Source organism: Anomalospiza imberbis, chromosome 11 (genome assembly GCF_031753505.1).
Source record: "Anomalospiza imberbis isolate Cuckoo-Finch-1a 21T00152 chromosome 11, ASM3175350v1, whole genome shotgun sequence".
In the NCBI taxonomy this organism is placed as follows: Eukaryota; Metazoa; Chordata; class Aves; order Passeriformes; family Viduidae; genus Anomalospiza; species Anomalospiza imberbis.
In genome coordinates this window covers 22658412-22685838 of record NC_089691.1, presented here as the reverse complement: position 1 = coordinate 22685838, position 27427 = coordinate 22658412, and the positions used below count along the sequence as shown (strand labels likewise).

At 52.4% G+C, this 27427-nt stretch overlaps 1 protein-coding gene across 2 annotated transcripts in view; it reads left to right on the top strand.

Moving 5' to 3' along the window:
- The window catches only part of SRGAP3 (SLIT-ROBO Rho GTPase activating protein 3), a 77049-nt gene that overhangs the window by 22243 nt on the left and 27379 nt on the right, over positions 1-27427 (top strand). For both annotated transcript variants that reach the window (XM_068202384.1, XM_068202383.1), the window contains exons 2-6: positions 11193-11385; positions 14625-14787; positions 20514-20576; positions 24814-24999; positions 26412-26540. In XM_068202384.1, the coding sequence (XP_068058485.1) occupies positions 11193-11385; positions 14625-14787; positions 20514-20576; positions 24814-24999; positions 26412-26540 (734 nt within the window). The remainder of the gene's footprint in view (positions 1-11192; positions 11386-14624; positions 14788-20513; positions 20577-24813; positions 25000-26411; positions 26541-27427) is intronic.

The window sequence follows — 27427 nt, the reverse complement described above, 5'->3', positions numbered from 1 at the left end:
CTCAGAGAAACTCAGCATTTCAAAAGGGGATTTTGGGAGAGCTGTGGTAAAACAACTTCCATATGGAATACAGACTCGTAGGTAACAAGAACACATTAAAAGATGGTGATGTGTGAAAGGCACTGCTGCTGCCTAAACCCTCTGTGTATTTATACCAGCCTGTAGCAAATCCTTCCTCTCCCTTTGTAGCTAATTGCTTGCTTTAATCTCTTTCCAGCTAGCGGGAGTTAGTGTTGGCAGTGTTAGCATGGTGTGGATGGACATCCTAAGCCAGATGGAAGGATACCCGGGGGAGGGCTGGGGAGAAGCTGCCCATGAGCTCAGCTGCCCTCACCTCAGAGCAGGCATCCTGAGCTGGCTGCCCTGTTACCTCAGCTCTCCTGCCAAACTCAGAGTGTTTCTATCAGATTTAGCCAGGTTCTGTTCCTCTGAACTCGGGACAAGGAAGGAAGGTGGACGGCAAGGAAATTCTGGACGTCCCCAGCCATCCGTACAGAGAGGCAGAGGATGTCTCTTCTGTATCAGTTTTGGAAGGGCAAAGTGTCAAAATTACACATGAGAGTGATAAATGTGACACTGTTGAAACCAAATGTAGTTAAAGCAGCTTCTAAAGAAGCCAGGAGCAGTAGTGAGTCAGCAGAGAGGGGCTATAAATACCAGAGCTGATGCAGCAGCTGCAGCTGGGGGGGCCACCAGGGAAGAAGGGAGTGGAGAGGCTCTGGGATGTACCAGGATCCACATGTGTTTTGAGAAGCTGTCGGAGAGAAGAGAACCAGAACTCGTAATTACAAGGTGCTTTCCAGATGCTTAGTCTAGAGTTAAATGGTTGGTTTTCATAGCTTCTCCCTTAGATGAAGAAAAAACCAGAAGTGGTGACTCAGAGCTGTGCTTCAGTGGCAGCGGGGGCTTGTGCAGGTGTGCAGACACTTCACTTGCACTGGAGCAAGCACTGCTGTTGCTTGTGCATCTGTATTCCCAGCACTCTGGAGGGAGAGTTCACAGTAAACAAACCTTTAATTTAACAGAGTTTTAAAACAGAGTCTGTGCTAACTGTCTCTGTGTGGTGTTTTTGGGAGATGCAGAAGCAGGGGAGCAGTGCCTGCATGCTGCAGGTCGGTGGTGTGCATGGAAGTGGCATGGTCACAGCTGACAATTCAGAAAGAGTAAGGGCAAAATAATGTTCTGTTGTGCTTTTGCAATTGAAAATTATCTGGTGATAAAGTCATGAGATGTTTATTTGTGGGGAGGTTTGTGTATGTAATTGCTTCCTTTTACACCTTGGACATCTGCAGCCATGTATTTTTTAAATGGATGGTAGAAACCAGGGGCTGACAGGTTTAATTTTTAATTCCTCTCTACACTCCCACTCCTGCAGGGCTGTGCCCACTGGCATGCTCCCCTCTGCTGTCCTCACTTGCCAGAATGATGCAGTGCTTCTTGTGCTTCCATTTAGTCTTTGTTTTCAGTCCTTAGTTTAGGTAGAAATCCATGGCTTTATTTGGAACAGTCCCCGTGTCCCCCCTGCTCTCCCTGTCCTCAGATGGGGTGGCAGTGGCATGGTGAGGGTTGCCGGTGGCTCATTCCATCCTTCTGTCTCCTGTGTGTTCTGCTCAAGTCTGAATTTCAGGTGGGCGGGCAGTTCATTACTCTTTCTGCAGCACTTATGCAGATTGCAGTCTGAGCTTATTTTAGAAGAGCAAAAATCAGGAGCAATTAGCAATCTGCTCAGGAAGGAGCTAGGAAGGAGGCAGACGCCAGCTCTGTGGCATGCAAAGGACTGGGCTCTTTGCTGAGCTTGGCCAGTGTTGTCCCCATGGTAGCCCATGGGCTTGTACATCAGTGTGGCCTTTGTGGGCAAGCGCTCCTGCTGCCAGCCGGCAGCTGGAGCAGAGCCGCTGCAGGCGGATAATGCAGGAGTTCCTGGTGTGTTGTAGGTGCAAGGTGCAGTCTCACGGGCTCAGGTGAACGCAGGGGGATGTGGCAGCAGCGCTGTTCAGGAGAGGCAGATGTGTCCATAGCCCAGGGCTCAAGCATGGCTACCAAACCCCACTGGGGCATAGGCTGCCCCAGCACATCCCACGGTGCCTCCTCACCCAGAAGCCGCGGGCAGCTGAGGTGGGTCAGGCCATGGCACATGCCAGCTGACCCTGTCGGGGAGATCTGAACAAGGGCTAGGTCTGCCCCTCAGTACCAGTTCACATAAATCAACAAATGTCAGTCTTTATTTGCCCCCCCTGCCAGGACCATGCATTACTTCATTTAAGTGACCGTTCTTAACCTGGCTGGTATCTCAGCCAAGCTGCAAGCCCTGTACCTTTGCCTCGTATGAAGGGATGTGAATTCAGAGAATTGGAGAACTCTGCACATCAGAGTGGGAGCAGAAGAGAAAGAGGGGATTTTTTAGAGAAAACAGTGTTTTGACAGAAGGAATGCTGAATGTTTACATCTATAGCTTCTCTTCTGTAAGCATGTGACACAAGGCAAGCATGGCAGCAGAGTCCTGCAGGAACAGTGCTGCAGCAGCTCTGCTCTGCATACCAAGGAAATCAAGTCAAATATTTGAGGGATTATTTTCTGGAAGTGATGGACACCTGCAGTGACAGCTGATTTTAGCCAGAGCTGTAGCTGCAGGAGCCCTTTCTGTCCTGATAGCGCTGCAGGAAAAGCTGTGCACATTGGTGCATATGGACTGCATTTGTCTGCTGACTCGCTTCCCTTGGAGGTGCCCAAGTACCTTTAATGCCCTTTCTTATTTCTGGGTGGAATTTTACACTCCTGTACTACACCAGGCTATTTCTGTATTTTCTTTGGTGTTGTTTATCTATAACCATCTGGTTCTGCACCCACTAATAAATGGGATGCTGGGGAAGATGGTGAGTGCAGACAATATGCTTTATGCTGATTTACCCTTCTTTAGAAGGCAGGAGCACAATCACTTTGTACTGAAGAAATGAAGCAAGCGAGGGCAATAATCTCTTTGTGGATGGCAGCTGCACAACCCAGTGATCCCAATGTAGAACATATTATTAGCCTCAAGCTAAGCTGTCTGCAGTCTGGAACTTGCTCCAGGTCTATAGTAAATGATGAATTCATGAGAAGGTTGTGACGTATTGGGCTTGATCCTGTCTGGTATGGAAAGCCCTTTGGAGACAGTGTCCCCACAGCTGCTGGACTCTCCATTGCATGTCTGTTACCTTCTGAATTTCCATGTGGTCCTTCTGCACTGTAGTAGTGATGTTCTGCAGGTCTTTATTCACCCTGAAACACCCCAAGACTGCTGGTGCTGCCTGAGGCTGCGTTTGCAGCCATTGGGAGGGCTGTGCTGGCTCTTGGGAAGGTGAAATTCCTCCCTGCGTTTGTGCTTCCTGTCTGCAAGGTCCAGGCTGGCTGGATCCAGTGACAGATGATGCACTTTCATTGGTCACGGCACAGCTTTCCCTTGCGGTTCAAATCCTGTGTTTTTTCTGGAAAGGAGGAGGAGTGAAGAGCAGTGTCAGCCTTGGCCTGACATCTTGCTGGTCTCTGAGGCAGAGGCTCTGGAGGAAGCAGCACTGTTGATTCCCTGGCAGCAGCTGAGGCTTTCCTGGTCAGTGCTGGTGACGGCAGTGAGCAGAGCGTCTGCACTTGCCTTTGGCCAGGTCCTTCGTGCTGAAACTGAAAAAGCACAGTGGAGATAGTTAGCCAAGAGGACATGGAAGAACAGCATTTCTGGGTGATGAGGACATGCTCCGAAGGAAGCATGATCAGGCTGCAGGGACACTCAGGAGGTGCTGGTCTGGAGACACAGCAGGGAATGGATCAGAGCCTGGAGGTGCCCAGGAGGTTTTGGTCAGGGGCACAGCGTGAAGCTGGCCGTGCCAGGTAGAGGCCTCGGGGAGCCAGTTGCCTGGCATATTTTTAGGAACATTAAATCAAACAAACAAAAGAAACTGGGCAACTGCTACTGTTGGACTTGCCGATTCCTACAGGTTCCTCAGTCTGAGTCTCCTGCTTTGGAATTTGTTCTTCTTGTCGTTCTCTGTCCCCTCAGACTGGGAGCAGTTTGGCCTTGAAACGAAGTTCAGGCCCATGTCCACTGCAGAAGAGTACAGTGGGAAACAGCAATGGCAGAGATGCCCAAGGAAAGACGTGTTTTATCCCACCTGTAAAGTTAGGTTGTAGTCCACCCCTCTTTCTTGAAGATGTTGAGGCTTATAGGATACTTTGAGATGGGAGATGAAAAGTTCTTAAAAGGAATTATCCTATATTTTTAATGCCTATAAAGTATTACTCTGGAAGAGAATTGGTTCAGTGGGTCCATGAATACACAGATTTTTCAGGCCAGAAGGCACTGCTGGGTAATCTGATCTGACTTGAGTCTGTAATATTTGATCCTGTTAGGGCTGTACAGAGGCTGGGGAACTTGCACAGATACAAGGGGCCGGCTCTAGGAACTGTCTGCAAAGCTCCACTCTCCTAATGGTCTGTGAAATGTTTCCATGCCTGGATTAAGGAATGTGAGGTGCTGAAGTGAACCGTTTAATGATCTTTTCCTTTATTCCATCTCAGTGGCTCAGGGCAGGATTCACATTCTTGTTCAGCTCTTTCTTTTCCAGTTTGAATACATTCTCCTTTGCATCTTAATAGCCCAAGCCCAGAGCTCCGGTTACATCATTTCAGGGCTTTCAGCTCTGAAAGCCTTTCTCCAGCCGATCCCGGTGCCTCCCATGTGGACAGAAGAGGGATCTGGAGCTCATGCCGGCTGTGCAGGAGGGCAGTCAGAAGAGCTGCTTTCTCTGGGGAAAAAGCCACCATCTGTTTTTGTGAAGCTTCCTTTGCTCTTCTTAAATCGTGAACAAATACAGGAGATCTCTTTGGTTCTTTCTTTTTAATGCTTTTTTGCATCCCTTGTGTTCCTAACTGGCAGAACCAGAGGAGGCACAAACCCAGCAGAGGCAGCTGGGGACAGAGCTCCCTTGGGCAGAAATGCTGGCTCTGGGGCACAAGGGGCTCCCCAAAAGACACAGGAAGCAAGCACGGGATTGCCAGGAATCTTGGAATGCCGGAGGTTTGGGGTGGACCTCTTTAAACTTTGGCTTTTTTAATGTAACACCAAAACCCCCAAAACAAACTGACCCAAATTCAAACCCCAAACAACAAAACCAACCCCAACCTCTCCCAAGTCTTTTTTAATGAGCATTTCTAGGCTCTCGCTCCACCTTCAGTCCTGTAAGTTCTCCTTGCCATTGATCAGCAGGATCAGTGCAGGGCCACATAGCCAGACAGCAGGGTGTAGGGACAGCAAATGAGATTTACTCCCTGGGTGCAGCTCACAGCCAGACAGAAGTGGCAGCAGATGCGACCAGTTCAGGCTGTGAATTACAAGTGGACAGGTCTCTGTTCCCAAGGAAACGTGGAGGTGCCAGGGGCTGTGGGAAAAGGAGCAGGAGGATGCTGCAGCCCAGGCCAGCCCTCTCAATGGGGCTGGGGTCTGTGCGGGGTCCCTGCCAGGACAGGGTGGGCTGGGCACAGACCTCTCTGCTGACGTGAGCCTTGAGCCGAAGCAGCAAGGATTGAGTGAAGCAGAGAGCTGGAGAGGCTCTGGAGCTTTCAGTGCTGGAGGACGCAGTGTGGAGCCGTGCTGTGCTGCGCCTGCACCTTGCAAGCAGGGGCTGCACCTGTGGCAGGGGCCATGGAGAGACCCAGGGTGGGGCACTGCCAGCAGGGCCTGCTGTGCTGCTGGCTGTGCTCTGTGCCAGGCAGGAGAAAACATGAAAGTAGGCACTTCTGCTGCCTAAATTCAGCCCCCAGAGCTTGTCTGGTCCCAGCGGCAGCTCCTGTGGTAAACCACAACTCCAAAGTGAGCACCAGCCCATCTCCAGCGTCTGACAAGGACGTGGGTCAGTACCTGCTACCAGGCTCCAGCTCTGCTCATGCCTCTCCTCACAGAGAGAGGCAGGGAAAAGAACCACTGTGGGTCAGTCTGGCTCATTTCTGTGAGTGGTGCAGAGTGAAACAAACCAGCTCCCTTGCCTAGTGAGGATTTCTTCTGCAAGCAGGTTTGCTTTCTCCTTCGTCTCAGAGAGGAAGGGCCCTGGCATCCCTGGACAACATTGTCCAGGAGATGAGAGAGAACCTGGAAAGCAGCTGTCCAGCTGTTCCCAGAGCCAGGGAAGCTGTGCTTGGCATTGGTGCCTGGTCTGGGCACCCTCTGGCCAGCTCTCTCTTCCCATCTGGAGCACATGATGTGTGGTCTGAAGTGCTGTTTCTGTTCTTAAATTGGACATAGTTGCAACACACCATTATATCTGTTCTCACTCTTGATCTGTGGGAAGTTTGGCCTTGAGGCTCAGCTGAAGTTAGCAGTAACCACTGTTTGGATTCCTTTGGCTGGGTTTTGGTTCCTTGTGTCCCAGGAGCACGGGCTGTCATGCAGGCAGTGCTGCCTGTGGAAGGGAGCTGGGTGCTCTGCTTCACCCAAAACTCTTGTTCCCCGCTGCCTCCCCACGAGTCAGGCTGGCTGCTCTCACATCTGCATTCGGAGACAGTTTTTAAGGGAGATCCGCTGTCAGTAGCTGTGGATTTGGACTATCAAAGTATAGGAAATGTCACCACCTTGGCAGCAGCAGCGGGGCGCAAGGACGGGAGGGGGAAGGGGACGGTGTGAGGAGCAGCGTGTGGGATCTGCTGTTGCTGTGCCTCTCGGTGGCAGAGCTTCGCCACCTTGTTCTTGTGCTTGCCAAGCTTATTATTAATCATTTCAAGGCTTCATTGTCACCATATCAGCTGTGATATTTGTTCTTGGACATTGAGGGGCTGTTCTCATCTTCCTCTGCCCTTTGCATTAAATGAGGGGCTGCTCCAGGACAGGGGTTTCCCAGGAGAGAAGTCACTGGGTTCAAGATAAGGTATCTTACACTTTCACTTCCCTCCTGAGTGGTTGCAGTTGTTGCCTCACAGCCCAGCAAGTCGCAGTGTGGGGGCTTGGTGAGGGAAAACTGGGGCTGTGCACACAAAGTGCTGCAGCATGGGCTGGGGATTACAGACACACTGAACAAACCTGAAAAATGCCAGTGCCACAGGAGTTGTTTTCATCCTGGAGAGATTTTTTTTTTCTTTAACTGGGAACACTCATTTCAGATAAAAGACTTGTCTTGTTCTTTGTTTTACCAGGATCCGTATCTCTTGTCTTTGTCTAGGCAATGATGTTACTAATTGCAGGGAAGGAAGGAGAGGGGAGGCTTGGGCAGCTTTGGGCTGTTTGCTTTCACTGCAGGTCCCCTCCAGGGAGGCTTGGGCAGCTTTGGGCTGTTTGCTTTCACTGCAGGTCCCCTCTGGCAGCTCCACAGGGACTGGCACAGCGGCTGGAGGCACCCTGGCATTTCTGTCTGCGGATGCTCCAGGCTGTGGGCCCTGCAGCTCCTTGGCTCAGGGCTCAGTACTGTCACTGCTGGGACCTGCCCAAGCCTCTCCTGGCTGCAGCCCTCGCAGGAAGGTGGATGGTCCTCTGGCAGCCCATCCCTTGCATCCCTGTGCTGCTGCTCCCAGCCCCGTGTGGGGAAAGCAGTGCCGGAGGCGCCGGCAGCGGGAGCATCCCAGGACACGTGTGGGCTCCCAGAGCTGCCAGTGGGCTCTCAGAACTGCCCTGCCCCGAGCCTGGCTCCTCAGCACCGCACAGAGAGCCTGGCCTCTGTGTCCTGGGGCTGTGCTGGCATCACCTGCTTGCAGCTGGGCTTTTCCTGCTGGAGCAGCTGCCTGGTGTTCCATGATGGATCCGGGCTCGAGTTGCATTAGCTCTGTGTGTGCGTGAGAGCTCTCCCAGGGGAAATGCTGTGTGCTGATCAAACATGGGAAGACAAAGCTCTGGAAAATACATCCAAGGTATTTTTGCTATGAAGAGGGCTGGACTTTTAGGGAAGGCGGCGCAGGGATACTCTGGAGGGGCCATAAAAACAATTGAGAGTCAAATGGCCTTGTTAGTGTATTCTGTATTTGTATAAGAATTGGATCCTCCCTGAGTCCAGCTTGCTGTGCTATATTTGCAATGGACTATTGGGTCTCATCCCAGTTGTGAGAAAATAATGGCTTTTGTTGCCAAGCATATTTTCTCACTTGTCACAAATCAGTGGGGTGAAGCATATGTTAGAGGAGCGGCTGTCTCAGGCTGCCCAGCGGGAGGATCCCTGACAGCACTGTTGTCCTGGATGGATAATTCAGATAACCCAGCCTCGTGGGGCAGCCGGGATGGGTGGGCTGCAGCCGGGGCTGTGTGCTGGGCACTTGGCAGCGGGGCTTTGTCCTGCTCCCTGCGGGGGCTCCGCAGCTTCGTCCCAGCGCGTTGCCAGAGAAACCTCTGCTTTTGTCTGCCCCTGTCTGAGCAGCCAGAGCGGGGCTCTGGCCTGGCGGGACTGGGAGGGTGCTGTGCGAAAGCCGGCATCTCCTGGTGGAGGAGGAGGAGGAGGAGGGTGCTGCCGGGCAAGCCGTGCTGGCTGCAGCAGCACCGGCCCCATGGCTGCGGCTCCCCGCGCTGAGCACGCCTGGCTCCCGTGGCCGCTCCTGCTCACTTTGGGCTCCAGCCTTTGCAAGTCCTAACCACCCAGGATCTTCCACTGCCTGCTTTTCACCAGTGTTTGCCTGTGTAGGATTGGGTTTATTTAATAACCCATCCTGAACTTCCCATGTGTTGCCTGTCCATGAGCTCTGCAGGATAGCCTGCTGTCCTTCTGCTGGGCTTGGCTCCCATGGTGCCTGATGCCAGCTGAGGGGCCAAAGGTAAAGTTTTTGGGTTCAGTGCTGAAGAGAAGATTATCTAACGTGGAAAGCATAATTGGCAGTTGGTTGGAGGTTGGAATTCCAGGCCTGTGAGTCCCCCAACAATGGACAGGGTGGATGTGGCATGGCTGCAAGCAGTGCAGGAGCTGTCAGAGCTGTCCCTGGGAGCGCTGGCTCCCAGGGACCCTTGGAGCACTGGGCGATGTCCTTCTCTCTGCTGCCACATCTGTCGTTGCATTGGTGATGCCAGCAGCTTTGTATTTTGTTTTCTACACAAACCCTTCCCATTTAGCATGCAGCAGCAGCCCCTGGGGTCGGTGCCCATCCCCACTGTTGGTGTGATGGCTTGTCACTGTGTGGCTTTAGGGTCACAGCTGGCAGCTCCCTGTGCCCACAGAGCCTGTCCTTTGCCTCTACGTGCTGGGCTGGCACTGACCTGGCTGAACTCCTGCAAGGAAAACTAGAAGTGTCAAGTCAACACGTTACAGGCATAGGAGAAAAAAGAAATTCTGCTGATAAAGGTCAAAGTGTGCCAGGGACAGAGAGAGCTGGACTCCAGCAAACTGGGAACAGAGAGAATAAAGACTGAGGCACCGATACTGGTTGTTGTGAAATTGTGTTTGCAATTTAGCATCCTTTCCTGCATTCTTTTAGCAGAGAATTTAACTTTTAAAGGTATCTCTAGCATTCTCAGTGGAGTGGGATTGTCCTTCATTTTGGAGGTTCTACAGCTTGTTGTGAGTGAGGGCTGATGTCTGTATGTCTGTGTGCAGCAGATGCCCAGAGTCCCAGGGAAACCCCTGTCTGGGCAGAGGCAGCAGCTGTGCTGGGCATCCCTGCTCTGCCTCACCCATCCTCCTCTGCCAGGGGCCTTGGCTTCTCACCAGTGTCAGCTGAGCAAAGTGAGAAAAACAGACATACTTACGAACCTTAGGGAAAGGCAAAGGACATCTTGTGTGTTATGGATGGCTTATACAGCTATTAGGAGCATTAAAGAGGCTGTTTCTGTAGGTAGACTGAAATGGCCACAAGTGCCGTCGCTGGTCTGGGCGCTGTCATGAGGGGAGGAAAGTGAAGGGTCTCAAGGTGAGCACATGCAGGAGCTGCCTCACCTCAGCTGTGCCCACCTGCCTTCTGCCAGGGCTGTGTGGTGGTGGGCAGCTGGGGGCTGCTCTCCCCTGTCCCCGAGGGCTCTGGGAACAGGGAGGCAGCACATGGCAGTTCCATCAGCTGACCCCTGCCATTCCAGCTCCTCTGATCTCTCCGCCATGCAGCTGCCCCCCGCAGCCAGATCAGCCCAATTGTTCTCAGTTTGAATAGATTTTCCTATGGTCTAGTCTCATTTTCTCTCTCCCTTCAGTTCTGCACATGCCCTCCTGCTGGGCTCCCTGTCCCTCTGGGCAGAGCTCAGCTGCTGCTCCAGGAAGAGTGAGCAGCTCCTGCACAGGCCAGGTGCACTTCACCGAGCTGCAGAAACCCTGCCCAGGGCTGGGAAGAGTTGGGGAGGTATATTTCCATCACATCCTGTGCCACAGGTGCTGTATTGCTTCTCTTGCAGACAGGGCAAGGGGTCTGGCTGTGCCCATGAGCAGCGCTCCCTTCCCGCTGCCTGCCTGTCATGCTGGGATCAGAATCCCCCGTGTGGGGGATTTGCAGCCGAGGTGGTGGGCTCTGGCAGGGCCAGCGCTGGAGAGCAGCTCTGTCTGCTGTTCCTGCAGTGCCTGTTCCCTGCAGGACGCTGCAGGAGACACCAGCTGCCCAAGGAGCCCATCCCCACGCGCCACATGCACCTCCAGGCACCGCTGAGCCCGTTTGGGAAAGGTCGCAGGGGGCTGCAGTGTGTCTGTCCCGGTGTCTGAAGGTCCTCAGGGAAAGCAAATAAACATGGAACAGATGAAACCCTTGGTGTTATTGAGCTGGGATTTGGAGGGTGTGAAAGACTTTTTAAGCCTTTGAGCCAAAGCTGGGTTGGATTTGTTGTTAAACCTGGCAGTGCAGGGGGATGGGGTGAGAGAAGGGTGCGTGGCAGTGCCAGCTTCCTTAAGGTCCGTGCTGGCCATCTTGAAGGTATTCACATGGACATTTATCAATAAATAAAATGTTAGTTTATATGAGAATACTGTGTGATTTCAGGTAGTACCAGATAGAAGTATGGTTTTCTGGTTTCAAAAGGCAGTTGAAAGCTCTGCGGCTGGTCTCAGTGTTGTAAGACCGTTTGTTTTGACACAGAATAATTTTAATGTGCGGCTGGTCAATGGCACCATTCTGCTCTCTCTCGGGAAGCAGATCCTTTGGCCTTCTTGAGCCCTGAATTCACCCGGGGCCTGGAGGGAGCTCCAGCAGAGCCGTGCTGTTTGCTCTGGGACGAGGGAGGAGAACCCTCCCGGCCAGTGTCTGTAGCTGATGTCTTCTGTTCTTTCTCCTCTCGTGTGTGCCTGCAGAAATCCGAACGCAGCTGGTGGAGCAGTTCAAATGCCTGGAGCAGCAGTCGGAGTCGCGCCTGCAGCTGCTGCAGGACCTGCAGGAGTTCTTCCGCAGGAAGGCCGAGATCGAGCTGGAGTACTCCCGCAGCCTGGAGAAGCTGGCTGAGCGCTTCTCCTCCAAGATCCGCAGCTCCAGAGAGCACCAGTTCAAGTAAGTGGGCATTCCCGGGGGCAAACTGGTGCAAAACGATGGGCAGAGGCTGCTGTGAGCACGGGAGGTTGGTCCTAAAGCAGAGCACAGTCCATCACGTCAGCAGTGAGCTCGTCTGTCTCATCCCTGTGTGGGGCTCACAGAGGAACTGGACATGGGTCTTCCCAAGACTTCCACCACTGTGGAAGTGGAAGTGACCTGTGCTGCGTGAATTGCACTTACTGTGCACTTCTTGAGCAATACAATTAAAAAGTAGGAATTGGGGACTAGGAAAGAGTCAAACCCCTTGATTTCTTGAAGGGTCTTGAATTCAGGCGCTGCTTTGATTGTGCAAATAGTGGTGGGCCTGGTCTATAGCCCTGGTTTTTGTGTGTAGCCCAGTCATCAGCTGTCCAGATGCTGTGTGTTTCATGGAGGCTCACTGGCAGGCTCAGAGTTGGAAGCAGTTTCTGGAAATGGAGTTTACTGCACTTTATTTGCAATAAAGTATGTGCTTTTTCGGTGCTTAGCTGTATGGTGTTGGAGGGAGGCAGATCCTTAGTGGAAATATTGTGAAAGAAAGCTTTGAAGTAGGAAATATGAACTGAGTCCTGGGATTGTGTGAAAATCAAACCAGTGATGCAATTGTGAAATTCATGAATATGTAAAAATGTGTTTTCAAAAGCAGCTTCTTTTCAGTTTAACCACATTTGTGAGCTTGGCTAAACCAGAAAATATCTGAAAAAATAGAAAGAAAAACAACCTTGACTCAGAATTTCATTTTGGAGGTGTCTGCTCTGTGGTGAGGATACTGGCTTGTGCCATTCTGCTGGCCGGTGACCTCAAGGCCCCATGGAGGCCACTGCCCATTGCAGCTGGGGCTGGTCCTGCTCCCCGCGTGTGCCAGGCCAGAGGTGTCCAGCTGGGCTCTGCAGGACCACGCTTGGTGCTCGTGCTGGGGGTGGGCAGCTGCTGTGGGTTGTTGTGTCCCCTGCCACAACTCCTCTCCTGGCGGTGTCGGGGGCACGGGGTCTCGCCGGGGAGCGCGAGCAGTGCAGGAGCTGTGCCCGGCAGGGGCTGTGCCCAGCAGGATGTGTGCCCTGTGCCCAGCAGGGGCTGTGCCCAGCAGGATGTGTGCCCTGTCCCTGGCAGGATGTGTGCCCCGTGCCCGGCAGGGGCTGTGCCCAGCAGGATGTGTGCCCCGTGCCCGGCAGGGGCTGTGCCCAGCAGGATGTGTGCCCTGTCCCTGGCAGGATGTGTGCCCCGTGCCCGGCAGGGGCTGTGCCCAGCAGGATGTGTGCCCCGTGCCCGGCAGGGGCTGTGCCCAGCAGGATGTGTGCCCTGTCCCTGGCAGGATGTGTGCCCCGTGCCCGGCAGGGGCTGTGCCCAGCAGGATGTGTGCCCTGTCCCTGGCAGGATGTGTGCCCCGTGCCCGGCAGGGGCTGTGCCCAGCAGGATGTGTGCCCCGTGCCCGGCAGGGGCTGTGCCCAGCAGGATGTGTGCCCTGTCCCTGGCAGGATGTGTGCCCCGTGCCCGGCAGGGGCTGTGCCCAGCAGGATGTGTGCCCTGTCCCTGGCAGGATGTGTGCCCCGTGCCCAGCAGGGGCTGTGCCCAGCAGGATGTAGGGGCTGTGCCCAGCACAATCCGTGCCCCTGGACCATGTGGCAGCACTGGTAGCATGGAGCCAGGTGCTGGTCCTGGCTGCTCTCCTTGTGGCACCTGAGCCCGAGCTCTCCACTACACTCCACCTTTGCCTCCCTGGGCCACAGTGTTTGTCCCTGTCTCTTCTTCTGCCAGCGGTCTCTGTGAAAGTCTCTCAGCTGGAATTGTGCCCTTTGTTCCAGATGAAGCTCATGTTGTTCAGTTCAGTGGCCAAAGACTGCAGCTGCTGTTCAGTGCCTTTCACAGAGAGCCTGGGCTTTGCCTGCTTGCTGCCCTTCTCCTCGCCAGCCCCAGGCTCTTCACAGTCTGTTTCTTCCTCTAACCCCTGGTGATTTTTTTCTTGTTTCAACTGCAAGAGCAGTGATTTTTGCTGTTACATTACTAAATCCTATTTATTCCATATTACTAAATCCCATTTAATCTGTTTACTCGGTCTCTGTGGTGTGAGGCTTTACTGCTGTCTTATGCCAAGCTCTGCTGATGATGAGTTGCTATTCAGATCCTCTCTGTCCCTTTGGCATCTGGCTGTTGCGTGTTGGTTTTGTGTTGCTGGGTGCTGCACTGTGCACCAAGGAATTGAAGGAATTGGCCAGTAAGGAGCTCTGGTTCAGAGATGGAGCCCACAGAGGTTCAGGGGATGTCTGGCCTCACCCATTAGCTCAGGGCAGTATTGGGACTTTGCATTGCTTGCAATTCTAGAAGCTGCTGCTGTGCAGTGTCCACAGGTGATGAGTGGTTCTCCACTGTTCTAAAGGACCTGGGCACCAGTGCTGGTGTTGGTGGTGTTAATCAGGTCAGCTTGATTACAGTGCTCTCTCCTGCTGAGTCCTCACTGTCCATTCCATGTCCAGAGACTCCCTTAATACATTTTTATCTTCCAGACTGCTCTGTACCTGCCCTTTCCAGGCTCATCTGCACCACTTCCCCAGCTGCTCATGTGTGTCATTATTCTGATGAGGCTGTGACACTCTCAGGAATCACGGTGCCTTCAGTGCTCCTTTGTCCCCGTGCAGCCGTGCCCAGCCCTGCCTCTCCAGTCGCCATGGCTCCGGTGGCTCCCAGGCCACGGACTCGTCCCGGTGTCAGCACGCAGTTGTTCTGTCTGTGCCTGCAGAGGGGTCTGCAGTCTCCACGCTGTCCCCTGCAGCACACCCGAGTGTGTTCATGTTGTGCACAGACGCTCTGAGGCAATGCAGAGCCCTTTCATGAGCACTTTTTAGTGCACTAAAGCCAGCACAGTGTCTCGGGTGGCAAAGGGCCCTTCTGCAGCGGAGTGACAGCCGTATTCGTACTGCGAGTGGAAAGAATGAGCCAAGCTCTCTCCCTTTCCAGGGATGTATCTTCTCCTCTGCCATCTTCCAGAGCACCCAGTTTGGGAAGGGGCTGGCTGGGGGCCTGGTGTGGTACAGGTGCTTGTGTGCCCCTGGACATCCCTGCGTGGCAGTGCTGGTACAACGGGAAGAAGAGATCACGCCCCGAATCCCAGTGACTGTGGGCATAGGAGGGGGGCGATGCGCTGACGGCGTTCATTTGGAAGTGTGTGCCTTTTTGATGCATTCATCTGACCTTTTGGATTTTTCTTTTCCACAATTCTCTAGGAAAGATCAGCACCTCCTGTCCCCTGTGAACTGCTGGTACCTGGTTCTGACGCAGACCCGTCGGGAGAGCCGAGACCACGCCACCCTGAATGACATCTTCATGAACAACGTCATCGTCCGGCTGTCGCAGATCAGTGAGGATGTCATCAGGCTCTTCAAAAAGGTAACCTGGGCAGCCTTGCTTCGTGAGCGTCCATCCTGGCATTTTAGTCTAAAATAGAACTGTCATAAATCTTGCGGAGCAAATCTTGCAAGGGACTATCCCTAAAAGTCTTTCCAGGTAGTATTTATCCTAGAGTTCTAAAGAAACTGAGATCTAGACCTGTCAAGTCTAGAGTGTGAGGTGTGACCTGGTGCTCAAAGTGTCAGTGCCAGAGAAATGAGAGGTGGAAACAGGCTGACTTTTTTCAAGACTTTGGAGGGCTTCAGAGCACAGGTCAGAACAGGCTTGTTGGGTGGAACCTCGCTCAAGAGCAAGATGACAGCTATGAGGCAGGTACAAGAAAGGAGTCACTGTGCTTCCTGAAGACAAGAGTCATGCCTCAGAAATTCGGTGGAGGTATTTCCAGGAGCCAGAGATCATGTCATTAGCTGGTTGTAGGGCCTTCACTGGAAAAGGGCCTTAGCTGAAATTCTTGAAGAGCTGTTGAAGAGTAGAGAGGGGTTGTTTTCTGGATTAATGATTAGTTAAAAAGCAGGAAAAAGGGGAAGGAGAGTTCCAGTGCAGTTCCTAATAAATTATTTGGAAAAAGCCTGAACAGTAAGATGACAAAATCTGCTGATGATACAGAATTATTAATGATAACCAAATTAAAAAGGAGCATCAGAGACTTCTGAGAATCACACAGTCAGGTGGACCAGAACTGTTCATTGAAGGTGAGGAGTGTGGTAAGAGCACAAAGAGTCCCAGCAGAGGGTAGGCTCTGTGGCCTTGTTTTCCTCAGGGGCAGCTGGGGGCTGTAGTGAGTGAGCAGGGTGAGCCACAGGGCACCTGCCTTTCCAGCAGGAGAAGGCTCATAATCAGGGCTTATCTTGAGATTTCAGCCTGACTGGAGAATAAATTTCATGTGATATTTTTATGGCCAGTTTCCTCTAGTTTATAGATCTGACCTAGAAATTAAACTGCAAGGTCGGGTTTGTGTTGGCTGATTTGATATGGGATATCATCCCTTTTCCTGTTCTCCTGCCCTCCAGAAATGGAGATACTTGGTAGATGTCAGTTAGTCCAGTTCTCAAAATGTTCCTCCCATTTGCATTTTGCTCTGAACCAGTTTTTGAGATTTATATTTAAACTATGCTTCTGCTTTCCCTGCCCATGTCTGTGGATGGTGTGTCTCATTTGGAATCCCAGGACAAATTCAGCCAGCTTGCAAACAAGGACAGGTATTGAGTGTTTTGAGTGTTCTCCTGTTGTGTGTCAATCCTCAGCCAGGACAGGATGGGGAAGTATTTCATCCATTCAGCAGAAATATTTCTTTGTGTTTGTTGTTCTTCCATCTCCCCTCATTTTTGAACTTAAAATTTAACTTCTGGGGCTCAACACTTAAATTCAATAGAAATGTTTGCTCCTTGTTTCTCCCTCCTCCATCTCCTGCCAGGAGAGCTGGTGGGACTCTGCAGCCTGCCAGGGCCAGCACCTGCTTTGCGTCCAGAGGAACCTTTACAGCTGTGGCCATCTGTGATTTCACTGTCTGTTCCTTGGACTTACCTGTCCCTGGAAATAATGTTCAGCTAAATCAGAGAAATACTTTGTGTCAGTGTTTGCCTTTCAACTGGACAGGGAGGCTGCCACTTTTGGGCATATTCAGGTTATTTATTTTTCTCAACCTATGGCATGCCTTGTCTGAAGGATTCTGAGGCTGCACTTCCCACTTCACAGCAGTGCTCGGTGGGAACCTGGGGCACCTGTGTGGAAGCAGGAGCATGCTGGTAAATGGATTGTGGAGATCCAGCCTTGTAGCATATGAAACTGCTCAGAGGAGGGATCTTTCGCTGTGGTGTCCAGTCTGGCTTTGAGTGTGGTGGGTAAAGTGCTCCAAGCCCTCCTCCAGGGGGGCCAGGCTGTGCAAGGCTGCTGGCAGATAACCCAGCTCCAGAAGGGTTAAAGCACCTGCAGTCGTGGTTCAGCTGCTGGGTGTGCTGGAGATTGCTCTTTGATGGTAAATTAGAGTAACATTTTTTTCCAGAAATGTCACTTTGAATTCTTCCCATCTAGAGTTTATTAATGGCCTGTGACACGCTGCAGGGACATAAGGAGCCAGGAGGTTTTGTGCTTCCTGCCTTCATTATGTAAATGTAAACAAGCCCGGGGAAGGGCGGGAGGGCTCGCGGTACAGGATGAGCGTAGCAAAGGAGCAATTGCTCAGCAAGCGGTAATCTGCCTGGAAAGAGGGGGTGCTGAGCTGAGCTGCCGCTCCCTGGGCTTCCCTGGCTGAGCCTGGCACAGGTGGGGTCACAGCGGGGGTCACCACTGCTGAACGGGCAGTGTGGTTTGTCCCCCTCCACCCAAGTGTCCTCGCCCCGGCCAGCAGCAGCGGCTCCAGCTCGCCTCCTCTGGTGTCTGGCTGGGAGCCCTTCCAACCCAAACCACTCTGGCATTCTGTGAGGAAAGCAGAAGAAGAAAACTCAGTTGGGCAGATTTCCCCGGAGCTCCCAGTGTGAGCCACGTTCCGATGCAGGAGAGGATCAAGGCGGGCGTGCTGATGTTGCTAATGGGCAGCCGTGAGTGGAGATGCTGAGCTGTGTCCCTGTGGCTCACTCTGCTGTCAGGGCGAGTCTGTCACCATGAAACCTCACAGTGTGCCCTGGCACACTCAAGCCCAGGGTGAGGGACCCACTGCCAGGCAGGTGCTTGCTCCTGCTGACCTTCTGCTGTGGCTGAAGGAAGGAAGTTTGATGCTTCTTCCAGGTATGGGATACAGGAAATTACACGTTTGAGACAGAGCATTGCTGTGTCCAAAATAAGGGCGCTGGGTTATTCCCCAGTGTGGGATTTAATTATGTGCTGCAACAGTGAACTTAATTACAGCCCATGCTGCTTTGTCCTGGATGGAGGTTGGATGAAGAAGCAGTGCCTGGATGGGAGCTCTTGTCTTTGTCTTTAGAGTAAGTGTTCTCTGTTGCCAGTCATCCATACATCCATTCCCCATACTTTGTCAGCGTGGCAGGAGTTTTAATAAATTGCTAACTTGATGCCATTGCTGTCTCAGTGAGCAACTGTGGGTTTCAGGAGGAACGTGAGGCATAAAGGAAGCAGCTAAATTGTAGTTTGGGTTTTGTGGATGGTCCCAGGAACTGGAATGATGTTTTGGTGTTGTCTCCTGTCAGTACACAAATATAATTTCTCCGTTGGAGAAAGGGAAGGCAGCAGGCTTGGAGGAGAGGCAAGTCCTTCAGCTGCTGGCTTGCCTGTGCTTGAAAGAGGCTCCAGCATCCTCACTCATCCTCACTGCCCTCTTGGATGCTGGGAGACTCCCAGCCACACCACAGACCCTTTGCAGCTGGGGCCAGGTGTTGGGTTAGTGTCTGTAGGCAGCTGGCTCTTTAACTGTGCTCCCCACCTGTGGTTGCCTGTGCAGGTGTAGCTCACGGAACAATACACGGAGCCAGTTTGTGTTGCTCTATTTCAGAGTCTAAAATTGGCTTTGAAAATTACAGCTTTGTGGCCTTGTCCTGCACCGTGCAGGAAATCCGGGGCAGAGGCAGGAGCTGCAGCTCAGCCTGGGCCACGGCTTCTGCCACCAGCCTGTCCTGTCCTCCTCCCAGGCTTTTGGGAAGCCGTGGTTTGGGGAGTGGCCTGTGACTCGTGGCAGCAGGGATGGCTGGGGGGGTACATGTGACTCCTGCAGGCTGTGGGCTCCAAGCCCCCTGTTTGGAGACCTTGACTGTGATAACTCCTATTAGAATCACAGAATGCTTTAGGTTGGAAAAGCTCTCTGAGACCATCGAGTCCACCCTTTCCCCAGAACTGCCAAAGCCATCACTAACCCATGTCCCCAGGTGCCACATCCACACAGCTTTTAAATTCCTCCAGGAATGAAGAAGAAATGTTTTCCAAATATTCAACCTAAACCTCCCTGGCACAACTTGAGGCTGTTTTCTCTTGTCCTGTCCCTTCGTCCCTGTCCCTGACCCCCACCTGGCTGCACCCTCCTGTCAGGGCGCTGTAGAGAGTGAGAAGGTTCCCAAACATCTTTGGGCTGTGTCTGGGGGGATGCACATCTACCACGGCTCTGTTGTGAATTAGCAAGCCCCAGTGAGATTTTTGAGAGCGATGATGACCATCAGTGTTGGTGGGCAGGGGAAGGGACTGGGCTCCAGTCCAGATGAGGGTTCCTGGCAGCCGCAGCTGAGCACCTTCTGGCCACTGGCATCATCCTGGCACCTTGTACCCGTGGGAGTGGGACCAGTGTGCCTCAGTCAGGCCTCTGAGGATGGGACTGTCCCAGCTACCCTGGCACTAACTCACGGACACACTGTGGTTACTGGGTGGGACTTACACTCTTTATACTCCTTGCTTCAGGCTATGCTTTAAATCTAACTTCTAAAAATCTAGATTAAACTTTCAAAGTATGTAGGTTGTCCCATTGACTGGAATTAGAGGACCTTTCTGTGTCGAGGGCTTCTCTCATCACCCAGCCTGATGGAATGTTGTTTTCCCTGCCCACGTGCACAAAACTTCCTGGAGTTATTTGAGGAAATCTGGGAGAAACTGCTCAGTTTTGTTTTGGCTTGGTTTAGGGAGGGAGGAGGGGGGTGTCTATACTTAGTTTAAACACATCTTCAAGCTATAATAAGTATTTCCTAGCCAAGAAGATTCCATGGAGAGATTTGTGGTGTAATTGCAGGCAGGCAGGAAAGCAGTGTGAGCACATCCCAGCACCTCCAGCTGCTGGGCTGCAGTAGGAGTTGGTTTGATCTGCAGCCAAACTCCAGTGCTGGGCAGCTCCCCGTGCTGTGGCCTCTCCACAAAGGGCTGTGTCCATGCTGGAGGAGGCTGGCAACTGCATCTCCCTCATCCTGCCTGGCAAGGAAAGGGAAAACACAGGCTGATAATGGGATTTCAGCAGACAGGAGGATGCCAGGACTTCCTCACTGGCAGTGAGTGTCTCCTCAGCTGGCTGAACTTTGGCTGCTGCTGTTGTGAAACTGGAAACTTTATTATATAACTGTGGTGTAGCTATTTTGTAATGTCCTTTTTCAGACATGCTTTGGTTCACTCGGGTCAGAATGGTGAAAATGAGCTACTGAGGAGGAGCTAGGGAGTGGGTCATGGCCAAGGGAAATGTAAGCCTGGGATGCCAGTGCTGGGGAGCCCTGGTAGTCTTTGCTCTGAAATACCAGCATTGGCTGGAAATCGCAGGTCCAGCAGCAGATGTGTTTAATCACAGAGTAAGTGTTCTCTGAGTGGTTCAGATCAAGACAGATTGACAGGTGATGCTGTGGGGCTGGAGAATGCCAGTCTAGGGAACTGCCAATCTGGGGAACACGAATGGCTGTAGGAGGATGTACACCTGCCAGTATCCAAGTGAGTCTCTGCCAGTCCCCAAACGGTGGGACAGTGTTGTGCGTTACACCCAAATGGGGAGTTGGCTGTGGGCTAGGAATGAATTTCACCAGTGGAGGGGCAAAGCAGTATTGCCTGTAATTTTAGATTCATCTGTTTTGCAGGATAAATAAGTTAAATTATATTAAATTCCTCCTCCAAACCCAGTTTGGATGATCTGTGGGCAAGCGTTAGCCTCAAATGAATATGGAGCCGCTCTGAAACTGCATGAGACTTTGCTGCACTGTGTGTTCACGTTTATGATTCCTCTGAAATGTATTTTCGTTTTAGAACTGCATGTTTTGAGCACAACAGTCTCACCTCTTCTTGTTTTTGTCTTGCAGAGCAAGGAGATTGGCCTCCAGATGCATGAGGAGCTCCTGAAAGTCACCAACGAGCTCTACACGGTGAGCAGCGAGCCCATCCCACGTTCCCAGGCACAGCCTGGGGAGCACAGGCACTTGTTAGAGCGAATCTGAGGGTCTGCCCTGGCCGTGACCCTGTGCTGCAGCGTGGCCCATTCCTGCCCCTCACATCCCCTGGGAGAGCCTCTCTCCTCGCTGGGGCGGAGGCAGTGCTGGAGGATTTCCCGCAGTCCGAGGCCAAGGGCTGGGTCCCGGTGCCCAGCTGCTTGTCCTGAGCCTGGCTGGGGTGTTTGGGGGTGGTCCACTCGGACCCCTGGGTCTGTGATGCTCTCACCTGCCGGGGCTCGGGCACCACGCTGCCTTTGGCCCTGCTCAGGCCCTGGGCTGGTGACTCCAGGCAGCAGTGGCTCTGAGCTGGCCGTGCTTTGTGTCACATCACCTCCCTGCCCCTGTGAGCCCCTGGCCAGGGGGATGGCTGAACATGACCTTCTGCTGGGGAATGCAGAAAACTTCTGGCTCACAGGGGCTCAGCTCTGTCTTGTGCCCCGAGGAGCACTTTGGCTGCAGAGTTGTCTGTGCCTCCCAGTGAGTTCATGTGCTGTTAGTCAAGATATAGCTCTTCAAGCAGGTTTTCATAGCAGAGTAATAAAACTCTTTGTGTTGCTTCTGCCTCTTGCCCTGTAGCAAGTGTTTTTTTAAAAATTTATTTTATTTGTGGTTTAGGAGCAACAAAACCATATAAAGACTGCCTTTTGTTGGAAAATTGAGACAATATATTTGCTTTCTTTGGTTGTATCTATAACTGGTACGTAAATAATGCTGCAGTAGGTTTATTCCTAAACAATCATTCTATTTCATCTTTTTGAAGAACAGGCCTAAACAACAGAGTATGAATGATTGTATTTGAAATTTCTGCCATAAATCTCCTCTTAACAGGTTTGTTCCTGCATTGGCTGTTGAGGGATTTGATTGTTGTGAGACCTGCAGTGTGGGTGGACAGCAGATCAGATTAAAAAGCCTCTGTGAGATTTGGGAGTGCGTTGTTGATGGTTGAATGTCACAAGCTGTGTTAGGGGTGGTGACTAATTAAGATTAATTACAGCAGCAGCATGACAGATGCAAAACAAGGAAAGACTAACAAGGGCTGGGCTGACCTCATAGCTGTGGACCAGTACGCTCTGAACCCGGCCACGGGACAGGGCCCTCTCCGAGGGACACACTGGGGTCACAGGGGGGGTCAGCAGTGTGCTGAGGTCCCCAGTGCAAGCAGTGGCCAAGGAGGAGCACAGAGGGTGATTCTGCTCGTCCTCACAGGAGCTGAGAGTTCTCCCATTCACTGCTTTGCTCCATGTGCTGAGCAGAATGGGCTTGAATGGTGAAGCAAACTGGTTTGAATGGGAAACTGGGACAGCTGGAGGAGCTCTGTGTTTGCGTTCAGCCTTGCTGCTAAGATAGCAAACTGCTTGTGTCATCCAGCCAGGAAGGAGCAGGGAAGGGCCATATTCAGAAGCATGAAGAACAAGCCTGTGGGACAGTCAGGGTCACCTCGCATCCGCTCGGTGCCAGCCGCTCCTGCCGCTCAGAGCTCTGTCCTTGAGCCATCCCCCCTGGCTCCTGGTGCTGGGGGTGGCTGGGGACACCTTTGGGTCTGAGCTGCTGCTGGTGTGTTCTTGCAGCATGCTGGGTGCCCACGAGCAGCACGGGAGCTGTGGCTGCTGACAGAGCCAGACACGGGGTAAGGACCTGGCTCCCAGGACACCAGGCTGCTGCCTCCTCAGAAATGTCACTTGTCTCCTGTCAGCACAGGGAACTCGATTTTCTTCCTCTGGCCAGGCCTTTACCCACAGCTCATCCGTGCTGCTTTTTAAGCCTCTCCAAGGAGAATTCTGTGCACTGGGTGGAAACGACAATTTTTTACAGGCTTCTCAGGCATTCACTGTCTCAAACTCAAACCAAAACAACCACATTGATTTTAACTCAGCCTTGTTGCTGTTCTGATGCAAGTCACCCTGTGGAGCGTGTATGGAGAGAACCAAAGCCACACTGATTTTAATCAAAATGGAAGTGGATGACTTTCATTCTGAAGTGGAGATGCTTGTGAATGGTTTTGTGCAGAAATAGTTCAGCTGTGAATTAAAACCAGCTTCGTTCCTTTGGTTCCTCCTTATGGATTCCAGCAGAGAGGTACCAGTTGGAGCTGGTAAAGGCAGAAGGCTGAGGGGGCCTGAGCCTGTACCTGACACGGTCACCCCATTTCTACTCTGGCTCCTCTGCTGGGTCAGAACCTTGGGGATGAGCTGTTGAGGAGAACAAAGCCCTTGTAGCTGGAGACTGCCAGCAGTGCCATTTACGGCCGGTATTTTGGCAACAGCCTTTATCTAGAACATGTAATTAATATGGAAAACACAACTCATGTTGTTAAATAACTAATGAACATTGGAACATATTTTTCCTCCTTCACTGCAGCTAATTAACTGATTTGCAGGAAGGATCCCCGGGACGCAGCTGTGGCAGTTTGTCTTTGTGTCACAGCAATGCAAGCAGGGACAGCGTGATTTGATTGCGGGCACCGAGACGGCACGAGGGAATTGCAGATCAGGGACTGATTGCTGCAGTGCAGGGTGGCCCTGGCCAAAATTAAGGCAGATATAAACAGAAATACGCCCTGCATTTCCAAGAGCGAGCTGTGTGGCAGGGCAGCTGGTGAGGAGCACAGTGAGTTGTTTAAGGTGTCTATTTTGGTTGGGTAACTGAACCTTTAGATTTCACAAAAATCCTGCAATTTGGAGCCCTGTTACTCGTTGGGCTTCTCTGTCATGTTGTGTCAGGGCCTCTGTGAGTGCTGCAGAAACCTTTCCTCTTACTGCCTGAAGCCCTGATATGCAGCACTTTGCTTTTCCACTTCTCTCCGTGTGCTTCACAAAAAGATGTAGATGGTGAGGATGAGGAGGGCTCAGCGAAACCCTCTGGTCTTTCTCTTTAAGAAAATCCCAGGAATTGTCTGGTCTGTGTGTCCTGTGACATTCACTGCAGAAAAGGCAGTTTGAAATACGTGGCTGCAATCTGTGTTAAGAATTTCCGGGGTTTGGAAATGCAGCAGCTCGGGGCCAAGCAGGAGCCTTTTCTCAGTGCCCCTTGCCTGTCCCTGCAGCGGGGTGTCCCTGCAGCGCCAGCTTTGTGCGGCTCCGAAGGGCGTTGGGAGCCCGCTCCAGCTGAGGGCTGTGCTCGGCAGGAGGAGGGATCCTGCGGCTCAGCCTGACCTGCTCCAAGTCAAACACTCCTGGGTCCTGCTGGCAGCCACAGCTGAGGAAAGCTGTTTGCTTCATGAAGCCGCGTGTAAGAACTCCCTGCGTTTGGGGGTTCCTGCTCTGTTTTAACCCTTGGGCCTCAGGCAGCCCATCCCAGCCTCTCCCAGCGTGTCCCAGTGTGGCCCAGCTGCTGAGGCTGATTGCAGGGAGCAGTCAGGCACTGTGCACCATGTCAAGGCAATGTGAAATAAACCGTCCACATCCCGAAGGGAGATGATAGAAGTGGACAGTGTGACTAAAGGCATAAAGAGAGAGGAGCAGATGTGTCCCTCTTGCCAGCTCCGTTAAAATGACCCAGTGTGCCCTTTGGGCTCTTGTTTCTGAAGGTTGTGCTGGAAGTTTTGCCTGTAGTGTTCCAGGATCAGCGTCATCCCTCCTGGATCTGGAATGTGAAGGACAAGGTGCTGCTGCACCTGTCCTGGCGCTGCCTGTGCCTGCTGGTGGCAGCACGGGGAGCATGAGGTGGTGACAGGAGACAGACCCCATTTCTGCCTGGGGATTGCAGCTCCTCCGCTTCCGGATGGTTCTGCTGTCCGGGTGGCAGAGCAAGGGCTGTCTGATGGCGTAGCAAGTGCACCTGTAGGAACAGAGGGGTTCGGTCAAAAGGGAGTTCAGAGTGACTGTGGCCTCCCTCACAGTCACTTGTCATGGAGACCCTTATCCCAGCTGCAGAGCTCTGAGGTTGTTCCTTATTTCCTTGTTGGCAGGAATAATGTGCTCTTCGACTGCAGGTGTGTGCTGGATCGTGTGCCCCAGTGGGACTGAGTGTCATCACAGTTCTTAGACCAGCCTGGAGCCTCTAGAAATGGGGCTGGGGCTGGATTAATCTCTCAAGCTTTCCTCCCCACTCTGTTCCTTAATGCCACAGCGGCCCCCACAGCCCCTCTGCCCTGCCCAGGGCTGCTGGCTTGTCCTGCTCTGGTGCTGCAGGTGACCATGGCAAGGCGGCTCATGGCCTCCTGTGTCTGCAGGTGATGAAGACCTACCACATGTACCACGCAGAGAGCATCAGCGCCGAGAGCAAGCTGAAGGAGGCAGAGAAGCAGGAAGAAAAGCAGTTCAACAAGTCAGGGGACATCAGTGTGAACCTGCTGCGACATGAGGACCGGCCTCAGCGGCGCAGCTCCGTCAAGAAGATTGAGAAGATGAAAGAGAAGGTGCGTGAGAGGGAAGGAAGAGGGAGCTGGGCTGGGGCTGGGGCTCCCTGCAGGCAGCAGGGGTTGGCTTCAGCCTTGTCTTTGTCTGTGAGGCCATTCCTGTGTCTCTGGGAAGCGGTTAGGAAGGCTGGTGTCTCGTGTGCATGTTCTGCTGAAGGCAACCCAAGGAGGCCATCACAAGTGTCTTCCCTGCTCCTGGCTGTGGAGAAGGGCCAGGGCCAGCTTCTAGAGAAGGCTTGACTCAGAGTCAGGATGGCATGACAGGGACAGGCGGTGCAGCCTTGGACAGGGTGGTGGACCTGCACAGGAGCCACGTGGCCACTGTGGCACCTTCCAGGCTGACTCTCTGAGACGGGCAGCTGGAGGGGCCTTGGGGGCAGTGGCTCCTGGAGTGCAGGGCAGGGAGAGGTGGTGGGAGCTGCTTCTCCAGCAGCAGCTTGGCCAACGGCGTGCCAGGGGCCTGGCTGTGCCAGCTGGGACCCCAGAGGCTGTGCTGAGGAGGGCAGTGCACCAGGGTGCCCTGCTCGGCGTGGGGATGCATCCTGCTCCAGACAGCAGATCCTGCTCTGGGAGACCGGGGTTTGTCTGTGATGCGTTCTTTAAGGATGCTCTTAAAAATGACCAACAGCCTTGGATTGGCTTGGGCACTGACTCCTGGTAGCAAAAAAATAGTTGGGTCTATAAAATACCAGTGTTCTTCTTCTGCAGACTGTCTGGAAGTGAGAGTGAGAATATTTAGATGGATTTGCTAGGCAAAACAATTCATGCCATTCTGGCCTCAGCAAATCTCTGTGACCTCAGGATCTCCACAAGTTTTTGTGTTAATTTTGGAGAAAAGGTGATAGTTTCCCCAGCCAAGGATGCATTTGATCGCTGGCTCGTCCAGCCCTGGGACATTTCTAACAGTGAACTTCTCTGAAGGGTTAATCTTTTGATTCAGCCTTCAGAGCAGGGATCTGCCTGAGCAGATGTCCCAGATCTGGAGCACATCTGCTTTCTTACAGTTTTGAATTCTGGGTCCTGTTCTGAATTGTGTAGCGTGGGCCCCTGGGCCAGGTTCCACTTTGATACAGCTGCACACATCTGGAGCAAGTCCAAATGTATGTCAGCATTTCTGGGGGGAAAATTTGGCCCTCTGGTTTTGTCTGATGCCAAAATCCCCAGCAGCAGCTGTGCTCAGGGGCTCCAAGTACCTTGAGCAGGATGCTCTCATCAAGGCTGGCTGACAGTGCGAGGGGTGTTCAGATGGGATCTCCTCCACCCTGGCAAGGTCCCTGTTTTCACACCAGATACCAAGTTTTAGTAATTACCTCATCACACCCAGGCTGTAGGGTGCTGTGGGGGTCTGTGGCAGGAGAAGCTGTGCCAATACCACCCTGTTTGTGCTCTGACACTCCATTCTGCTTTTTCAGAGACAAGCCAAGTATTCTGAAAACAAGCTGAAGTGTACAAAAGCCAGGAACGACTACCTGCTGAACCTGGCAGCCACCAACGCGGCCGTCAGCAAATACTACATCCACGACGTCTCCGACCTCATCGACGTGAGTGCCTGCCCCTCCAGCCTGGCTGAGCTCTTAACTGCACTCCTGTGGGGGCTTTAGGATATTCTTAACTGGGGCTGAGTATGTCCTGTGGGTTGGGTTTGCCTTGGCGTGAGCCAGGTGAGACCGAGGTTTCTTCTTGGCCCATTGGTTAGTCTGTGTTTGAGACAGAGGAATGCTTCCCAAGTCAGACACGGCCTTGGTCTTGGTGCTGAACCAGAGGGGTTTTTCTTTCTACTACTCGGTGACCTTGGTGGGGATTCAGCATGTGTGGCAGCGCTGTGCTCCTTGCAGGGAATAGCCTCAGGGCAGGAACTGCTGGAGGCAATGGCAGGAGCTGAACACTGGTGACTCCTACAAACTGCTTTGAGATGATTCAAAGGAGGGATTTACCCAGAGAAGGGATTTCTGCTTCTTCCTTTATTGGGCATCCCACAGTGTGTAGATTGCACGGTGCAGTTTCCTTCTGCTGGAGTTGCCTCAGTGAGTGCATAAATAGCTGAGCTTGAAGTACTGAGTTACCACCATTACTTTAATGTACAATTTAAAAAGCTGCTTGAGTGTTCACCTCCTTTCCTAGCCCATTAGCATGTAGTTACACTTCTGAGCGTTAAAGTAAGTCTGATGCAAATCCCCTGCTGACTTAAAGATTTTGATATATGATAAAATACTCTTCATTATGTTCTTTTTGTTCTCTTTATTATTGAAGGTGTGTTAAAAAACAAGTAAGTTGATCGTGGAGCCATTTGAATGGCAAGGTGTGAGAACACCTTGGTATATCTGCAGGCTTTCTGCTTTTGCAGTGCATATTCTATCTTTCTTTTGTTATATTATCTTTTAAGCAAGAATGACTTTGTTTTGTGGAGTTTTTTGAACTTTGATTTTCT